This window comes from Alosa sapidissima, chromosome 1 (assembly GCF_018492685.1).
Source record: "Alosa sapidissima isolate fAloSap1 chromosome 1, fAloSap1.pri, whole genome shotgun sequence".
Taxonomy (NCBI): domain Eukaryota; kingdom Metazoa; phylum Chordata; class Actinopteri; order Clupeiformes; family Clupeidae; genus Alosa; species Alosa sapidissima.
Window position 1 is genome coordinate 2,070,664 of NC_055957.1, and position 9,053 is coordinate 2,079,716.

At 50.0% G+C, this 9,053-nt stretch overlaps 1 protein-coding gene and 1 long non-coding RNA gene across 5 annotated transcripts in view; both read left to right on the top strand.

Moving 5' to 3' along the window:
• The window catches only part of klc1a (kinesin light chain 1a), a 44,397-nt gene extending 40,654 nt beyond the window's left edge, over positions 1 to 3,743 (top strand). For 2 of the 4 annotated variants that reach the window (XM_042085667.1, XM_042085675.1), the window contains exons 15-16: positions 2,627 to 2,693; positions 3,213 to 3,743. In XM_042085667.1, the coding sequence (XP_041941601.1) occupies positions 2,627 to 2,693; positions 3,213 to 3,278 (133 nt within the window). In that variant the 3' untranslated portion in view covers positions 3,279 to 3,743. Of the gene's footprint in view, positions 1 to 1,615; positions 1,632 to 2,626; positions 2,694 to 3,212 lie in introns of those variants that run through there. The other 2 variants (XR_006030696.1, XM_042085683.1) reach the window with 2 other exon arrangements.
• Positions 3,744 to 3,833: 90 nt separating this feature from the next.
• On the top strand, positions 3,834 to 6,696 carry LOC121705149. Its single transcript, XR_006030719.1, has 2 exons — positions 3,834 to 3,866; positions 5,480 to 6,696. It is a non-coding gene; the product is annotated as an uncharacterized LOC121705149 (long non-coding RNA).
• The last annotated feature ends 2,357 nt before the right edge of the window (positions 6,697 to 9,053 follow it).

Genomic DNA, 9,053 nt, shown 5'->3' on the forward strand with positions numbered 1-9,053 from the left:
TGTATTGCGCTTTGGTGTGTGTGGTTATGTGTGTGCTGTGTTGTGCTTTGGTGTGTGTGTGTGTGTGTGTGTGTGTGTGTGGATGTGGCTGTTGTTATGGTTTGATCTTGTTTATGTGTTTTAAGTTTTAAGTAAATAAACTCGTTTGTGTCAAACGGCTGATCGCTGCATGCGTCTCACATCCCTGCTCATATACCCCCCCCCCCACATACTCTTTTTCTCTCTCCATCTCTTTCTTTCCATCTTTCTCTCTCCATCTCTCTTTCTCTCCATCTCTCTCTATCCACATACTCATCCAATGAGTGAAATCCAATTACAGTTGTATAGATATAGGTGTGTGTGTGGTGGGGTGGGGTGTGTGCTTTGGTGTGTAGAGTATGTTGATGTGTGTGTGTGTGTGTGTGTTGGGGTGAGGTGTGTAGGGTATGTTGATGTGTGTGTGTGTTGGGGTGGGGTGAGGTGAGGTGTGTAGGGTATGTTGATGTGTGTGTGTGTGTGTTGGGGTGGGGTGAGGTGAGGTGTGTAGGGTATGTTGATGTGTGTGTGTGTGTGTGTTTAGGGTGGGGTGTGTTGAGGTGTGTAGGGTATGTTGATGTGTGTGTGTGTTGGGGTGGGGTGTGTTGAGGTGTGTAGGGTATGTTGATGTGTGTTGGGGTGGGGTGTGTAGGGTATGTTGATGTGTGTGTGTGTGTGTTGGGGTGGGGTGTGTTGAGGTGTGTAGGGTATGTATGTGTGTTGGGGTGGGGTGTGTAGGGTATGTTGATGTGTGTGTGTGTGTTGGGGTGGGGTGTGTTGAGGTGTGTAGGGTATGTATGTGTGTTGGGGTGGGGTGTGTAGGGTATGTTGATGTGTGTGTGTGTGTGTGTGTGTGTGAGTGTTTAGGGTGGGGTGGGGTGTGTAGGTATGTTGATGTGTGTGTGTGTGTTGGGGTGGGGTGTGTTGAGGTGTGTAGGGTATGTTGATGTGTGTGTGTGTGTGTGTGTGTGAGTGTTTAGGGTGGGGTGGGGTGTGTAGGTATGTTGATGTGTGTGTGTGTGTGTTGGGGTGGGGTGTGTTGAGGTGTGTAGGGTATGTTGATGTGTGTGTGTGTGTGTGTGTGTGTGAGTGTTTAGGGTGGGGTGGGGTGTGTAGGTATGTTGATGTGTGTGTGTGTGTTGGGGTGGGGTGTGTTGAGGTGTGTAGGGTATGTTGGTGTGTGTGTGTTGGGGTGGGGTGTGTAGGGTATGTTGATGTGTGTGTGTTGGGGTGGGGTGTGTTGATGTGTGTTGGGGTGGGGTGTGTTGAGGTGTGTAGGGTATGTTGGTGTGTGTGTGTGTGTGTTGGGGTGGGGTGAGGTGTGTAGGGTATGTTGATGTGTGTGTGTGTGTGTGTGTGAGTGTTTAGGGTGGGGTGGGGTGTGTAGGTATGTTGATGTGTGTGTGTGTGTGTTGGGGTGGGGTGTGTTGAGGTGTATAGGGTATGTTGATGTGTGTGTGTGTGTGTGTTGGGGTGGGGTGTGTTGAGGTGTGTAGGGTATGTTGATGTGTGCGTGTGTGTGTGTTGGGGTGGGGTGTGTTGAGGTGTGTAGGGTATGTTGATGTGTGCGTGTGTGTGTGTTGGGGTGGGGTGTGTTGAGGTGTGTGTGTGTGTGTTGGGGTGGGGTGTGTTGAGGTGTGTAGGGTATGTTGATGTGTGTGTGTGTGTGTGTTGGGGTGGGGTGTGTTGAGGTGTGTAGGGTATGTTGATGTGTGTTGGGGTGGGGTGTGTAGGGTATGTTGATGTGTGTGTGTTGGGGTGGGGTGTGTTGAGGTGTGTAGGGTATGTTGATGTGTGTTGGGGTGGGGTGTGTTGAGGTGTGTAGGGAATGTTGGTGTGTGTGTTGGGGTGGGGTGAGGTGTGTAGGGTATGTTGATGTGTGGGTGTTGGGGTGGGGTGTGTTGAGGTGTGTAGGGTATGTTGTGTGTGTGTGTGTGTTGGGGTATGTTGTGTGTGTGTGTGTGTTGGGGTATGTTGATGTGTGTGGGTGGGGTGTGTTGAGGTGTGTAGGGTATGTTGATGTGTGTGGGTGGGGTGTGTTGAGGTGTGTGGGTGGGGTGTGTTGAGGTGTGTAGGGTATGTTGATGTGTGTGGGTGGGGTGTGTAGGGTATGTTGATGTGTGTGGGTGGGGTGTGTTGAGGTGTGTAGGGTATGTTGATGTGTGTGTGTGTGTGTGTGTGTGTTGGGGTGGGGTGTGTAGGGTGTGTTGCTGCAAGCAGTTCCTACACAGTCAGAAGGAGACCCCAGCAGAAACAGCACCTGCGTGTGTGTGTGTGTGTGTGTAGGGTAACATCTGTGTATCTTGTGGTGACTAAATGCTGTCATGTGACACTAACCTGTGTGACATCACCACCACCACCACCATCATCATCATCATCATCATCATCATAACATCAACACATCTACCACATCACCTAACCAGCCTCCTCCTTCACAAACACACACACACACACACACACACACGCAAGCTCACCGCACACACGCTCCCTCACTTGCACATCAGTCATACACTTGCAGTTCCTCCTTGACACACACAAACACACACACCCTCTCCTCCTCCACTGCCGTGTCTGACGTGTGTGTGTGTGTGTGTGTGTGTGCATGTGGCAGCATGAAGAGGGCCAGCTCCCTGGGTGTTCTGAACGTCCCGGACAAACCTGTGGGAGAGGCTTTCAAAGTAAGGACACACACACAGACACTCATACAGACACACACTCACACTCACACACAGACACTCACACACACACACACACACACACAGTTGCTCTTCTCTCTCCTCTCTTCAGCTCTTCAGTCTCTCCTTCTCCCTCACACACTTCTCTCTCACCGATAAGAGCACACACACACATTTATTCCTCTTGTCATGCTGAAATAACACCTCATGTGTCACGTTTGTGTGAGCATCACCATGGTAACACACTAACTTGTCCTAGCGTGTCTACTAATAGTTGTGGGCAGTCCAGGGGTAACTGGTCATCTAGACCCAGAAGCAGGAAGTCCAGGGTGCGTGGTAAGAGATGGTCAACGGCACCTAGTGGTCTCATGGGGAAAGGCCCATATACCTATTTAGGCCTTAATGTGTTTAAGAGACGGCGATCACACACATTCACTCAGTTGCCAGGATACCACTGCCTCAGCCTGCTTTAGCCTGAGCTAGGATGTGTGTGTGATGTGTGTGTGACATCCCTCCTGACAGGAGCGAAATCATCGTCTGAGGAAGACCCGTGACTTGAGTGCCAGTCACACTGATCTGGCACACTGATGACTCCGCCCACCAGGCACACACCAGCTCCAACAGGAAGCCCCACCCCATCAGAAGTCTCCGCCCCTTCTGCCTGGACTTCCTGTCCTCACAAGGCTCAACCCAGACTTGAGGACACACTGAACTCACAACTGGCCTTACCTGCACTGACTGGGACACACACACACATACAACTGGCCTTACCTGCACTGACTGGGACACACACACACACACACACACACATACATACACACACAACTGGCCTTACCTGCACTGACTGGGACACACACACATACACATACATACACACACAATTGGCCTTACCTGCACTGACTGGGACACACACACACACACAACAGTAACTCATCCTTGCACTGTAATACCCCCCCCACACACACACACACTCACCTCACACTGACACCCTTGCACTGTAATACCCCCTCGCCCCACCTCCACCCCAACACACACACACACACACCTTTAGCACTATAACTGTATCCCACCCCAACACACACACCTTTAGCACTGTAACTGTACCCCACCCCAACACACACACCTTTAGCACTATAACTATGCCCCACCCCAACACACACACACACACACACACCTGTAGCACTATAACTGTGGGGGCGGTGGTAGTGTAGCGGCTAAGGAGCTGGGCTAGCGTGCAGTAGGAGCTGGGCTAGTGCTAGTGTGCAGTAAGAGCTGGGTTAGCGCTAGCGTGCAGTAGGAGCTGGGCTAGTGCTAGTGTGCAGTAGGAGCTGGGCTAGCATTAGCGTGCAGTGGGAGCTGGGCTAGCGCTAGCGTGCAGTGGGAGCTGGGCTAGCGCTAGCGTGCAGTGGGAGCTGGGCTAGCGCTAGCGTGCAGTGGGAGCTGGGCTAGCGTTAGCGTGCAGTAGGAGCTGGGCTAGTGCTAGTGAGCAGTAGGAGCTGGGCTAGCATTAGCGTGCAGTAGGAGCTGGATTAGCGCTAGCGTGCAGTAGGAGCTGGGCTAGCGTGCAGTAGGAGCTGGGCTAGTGCTAGCGTGCAGTAGGAGCTGGATTAGCGCTAGCGTGCAGTAGGAGCTGGGCTAGCGTGCAGTAGGAGCTGGGCTAGTGCTAGCGTGCAATAGGAGCTGGGCTAGCATTAGCATGCAGTAGGAGCTGGGCTAGCGCTAGCGTGCAGTAGGAGCTGGGCTAGCGTGCAGTAGGAGCTGGGCTAGTGCTAGCGTGCAGTAGGAGCTGGGCTAGCATTAGCATGCAGTAGGAGCTGGGCTAGCGCTAGCGTGCAGTGGGAGCTGGGTTAGCGCTAGCGTGCAGTAGGAGAATGGGCTAGCATTAGCGTGCAGTAGAAGCTGGGCTAGCATTAGCGTGCAGTAGGAGCTGGGCTAGTGCTTGCAGTAGGAGCTGGGCTAGCATTAGCGTGCAGTAGGAGCTGGGCTAGCATTAGCGTGCAGTAGGAGCTGGGCTAGTGCTAGCGTGCAGTAGGAGCTGGGCTAGCATTAGCATGCAGTAGAAGCTGGGCTAGCGCTAGCGTGCAGTAGCCAGTGAAGTTGTGGCTGCCACCTCTGTGCCCTTGAGCACTTTACCCGAGTTGCTCTGGGGAGGTTGGCCCTTGGAATAATTGATGGAAGTCGCTTTTGGATAAAAGCGTCAACCAAATAAAGAAAAAGAAAAAATAGAAAAAATAAAAGTCACAATCCACACACACCACTGTTACTCCACCCCCCCCCACCACCACCACCACCACCAACCACTGTTACAACTCCCCCCAACACACACACACTCACACACACAAACACTGGTTTGCCACTATAACACACCCACACACACCCTCACCACTGCAAGGCCTACAGAGGCAATGAAGTGTCCCCCTCACTCTCACTATTTCCTCACACACACACACACACCTCACAGGTTTCACACACACCTCACACAGTTTTTACACACATATATATATGCCCCCCAGTACACACCAAGCTGTTGCACTCTTACACATCTCAACGTTTCTTCAGTTGTTTTTATTTTGTGTTTGTACTGAACAGTACACAAAGTCTGGTCTAAAGAAGGACATTTGACAACCGTGTGTCTGTGCGTTTGTCTGGTCTGTGTGTGTGTGTGTGTGTGTGTGTGTGTGTGTGTGTAGTTGCATGTATGCTGTCCTGTTACGTATGTTTGTGGAATTTAACATATAAAGATGAAGTTTAGAGGGCCATTGACACACCTGCCCCCCCCTCTTGTCCAGTGTCCAGGAGTGTGTATCTGTGCGTTAGCTCTCAGCAGGGGGGCTGTTTACGGTTCATTATGATGTCATTTCCTGCTAGCGGCAGTGTGTGTGGAGACGTGTTGAGGAGTGGTTGAGTGGAGTATATAAGACATTTAGTAGCCGTGGAACGGATTAAAGAGGACAATGTTACTGGACAGGTCATTTGTGGAGGCTGTGCTTGATTTCTCAGGACCAATAGAAGCACGTATCTCACTAGAACACTGCTGCACTTAAACTCCAATATGTTCAGCGTCTGATCTGGTGAAGTCAGATCTCTGTTACACAATGACGCGTCTTTAGAGTGGACCTGAGTTTGAAACTGTTCCTGTTGTACGAGTATGGCTTGATGAAGGATTCTAGAGTGTGAGAGGTTGGCTATGACGACAGCACTCCTCCGTCCTGTGTTCTGTGTTACTATGTTGTTACTATGGCGATGTTACTATGTTGATATTGTGATGCACTGGAGAGAGTCCATGGACTGTAGGTTCTGTAGGATCTGTTCCATAGGGATAGTCGCTCTGCTTAAGGGTGTTTCTGTTTCACTGAACACTGGGTTACTGATGAGGGTTTACCCAGGCTGGGTTACTGAACTATATCCACCTGTGGAGGCACGTACTTGTGTGTTTGTGTGCTCAGAGTTTTAGTGGCTCCACACCACATGACAGTTGTTCTGCAAAATGTTGTTTTTACCATAACTGGAAGGACTGTTTCAGGTGAGGGGCATTAGAGTTGAAATGGGTTGATTTTATAAGAAGTTTTAAGTGTACTATGTGTGTTAAGTGGATGCTATGATCAGTCGGATGACGACCAGAGGCTAATTGACCTTTGAACCCTGATCTTACTGTATGGTGGTGACCTCTATGACATAACCCAGAGCAAATATACCTGCGCTGCTTTAAACCTGCCTCTGTGTCTGTGTGTTCAGTCCATATGTGTGCGTGGAGATCTCATTTGATATTATCTGAGAATGCACTTTCTTTTGCAGGATGGTCTTACCTGCGTGTGTGTGTGTGTGTGTTGTACTCCTACCACTGTTCTTGCCTATTTTGCCTGCTGTGCTGGCTAGACCCTATGTGTGTGTGTGTGTGTGTGTGTGTGTGTGTATGTGTGGTTACTCTTTCTGCTCTGCACAGTGCCTGTGTACCTTGCTGGACGTTGTGTATATTTGAATAAATAAATAAAAATGTTTAAACCTCTCCTGAGCTGTTGTTTTTTTTTTTTATTAATAATAATAATAATAATAATAGATATAAGCTAAAACTAGTACTCATTACATTTTACATTACATTACATTACATTTGGCTGACGCTTTTTAACCAAAGCGACTAACAACATGGTAAACAGTAAGTTTTTAGAACAATTCTCACAATTTTAGGACAGTTTAAAAAAAACATTAGAGTACAGTAAGAATAAGTGCGTCGGTGAGTGCTGTTTTTAACAGTTACTTGTCAGTTTAAAACGGCTGGTGAGTGCTAGGATCAGTAAGACTTGTTGTAAGTGTTGCTATGAGAGTAGATGTTCTCTAAAGAGCTGGGTCTTCAGGAGTTTTTTGAAAGTGGAAAAGGATGTCCCTGCCCTTGTAGGAACTGGCAGTGTGTTCCACCAACGAGGAACAACAGATGAGAAAAGTTTGGATTGGCTTGAGCGTACCGGTGGTAGAGCTAGACGTCGTTCGTCAGAGGAGCGCAGCGGTCTGGAGGTAGTGTAAGTCTGTATGAGGGCATTCAAGTAGGTGGGAGCAGAACCGGAGACTACTTTGTAGGCAAGCGTTAGAGACTTGAATTTGATGCGGGCCGCCATAGGTAGCCAGTGTAGCTGGATGAGCAGCGGGGTAACATGTGCCCTTTTGGGTTGGTTGTAGACCAGGCGCGCCGCCGCGTTCTGGATCATCTGAAGTGGTTTCACTGCGCAGGCTGGGAGACCTGTCAGGAGGGCATTGCAGTAGTCGAGTCGTGAGATGACTATTGCCTGAACCAGAAGTTGGGTAGCATCTTGAGTCAAGTAAGTCCTGATTTTCCGTATGTTGTAGAGTGCAAAACGGCATGACCGGGCGACTGAGGCAACATGATCTGAGAAGTTTAGTTGGTTGTCAAGAACAACTCCTAGATTTCTTGCAGTCCTGGTCGGTGAAACAGACAGGGAGTCAAATTTGATGTTGATGTCGTGGTGTATGGTAGGTTTAGCTGGGATGACCAGCAGTTCAGTCTTTGAGAGGTTCAGCTGGAGGTGGTGTGCCTTCATCCATGTAGCTATGTCTGAAAGGCAATCCGAGATCCGTGCTGAAACCAGGGGGTCGTCAGGTGGAAAGGACAGATAGAGCTGTGTGTCGTCTGCATAGCAGTGGTATGAGAAGCCGTGCGAATGGATAATCTGTCCCAAGGAGGTGGTGTAGATAGCAAAGAGGAGGGGGCCCAGCACTGAGCCCTGGGGGACCCCTGTGGTGAGATGGTGAGGTGCGGATAGCTGACCAAGCCATGATACGTTAAACGAGCGTCCTGTGAGGTAGGATTCAAACCAGGAGAGAGCAGAACCGGAGATTCCCATGTCAGCGAGTATAGAGAGAAGGATACGGTGATTAACCGTGTCAAAGGCAGCCGATAAGTCAAGCAGAATGAGTACTGATGACCGAGCGGTCGCCCTGGCTTCTTTTAAGGCTTCTGTTACAGACAGCAGAGCCGTTTCGGTAGAGTGGCCGCTTTTGAACCCAGACTGATTTGGATCCAGAAGGTTGTTCTGTGAAAGGAAGTCAGAGACCTGTTTGGAGACTGCTCGTTCAATGCCTTTGGATAGGAAAGGCAGTAGTGAGACAGGGCGGTAGTTCTCGACTTGAGCAGGGTTGAGAGAAGCTTTCTTAAGTAACGGTGTTACCCGGGCCATTTTGAACGCTGTTGGAAATGTGCCGGAGGTTAGCGAGGCATTGATCACATGTGTGATAGCTGGAGCGATGGTCGGGCTGATGGACTGAAGTAGGCTCGTAGGTATAGGGTCCAGCGAGCATGTGGTAGGACGGCTGCATGTCAGGAGTCTGGACACTTCACTCTCGGAGAGAGGCATGAATGCTGAAAAAGATGTTCCAGCAGTCCCTAGAGGTTGTAGGAGTGCGGTATCTGAGTCAGATGCGTTGAGTGGGCATGTAGAGAATTGACTGCTGATTGCCGCCACTTTGTTTGTAAAAAATGAGGCGAGGGTATCTGCAGTAAGGCTGGATGGAGGAGGAGGCAGCTGAGGGTTGAGTAGCGATTTGAAGGTTGAGAAAAGTTTTCGAGTGTCTGTAGCGCTGTTGATTTTGTCATTGTAGAAAGCAGTCTTAGCAGCAGTGATGCTGGCTGAGAAGGAGGTCAGGAGTGTCTGGTAGTTTTTGAGGTCGTCAGCTAGTTTGGATTTGTGCCATTTCCTCTCCGCGGCTCTGAGTTTGGTGCGCTGCGATCGGAGGGTATCATTTAGCCATGGATGAGAATGTTTAGATCGAGCTGGCCTTGTGGTAAGAGGGCACAGCTCGTCTAGACACGAGGTCAGTGTGGAGCAGAGCGAGTCAGTGGCTTCATTAACCTCC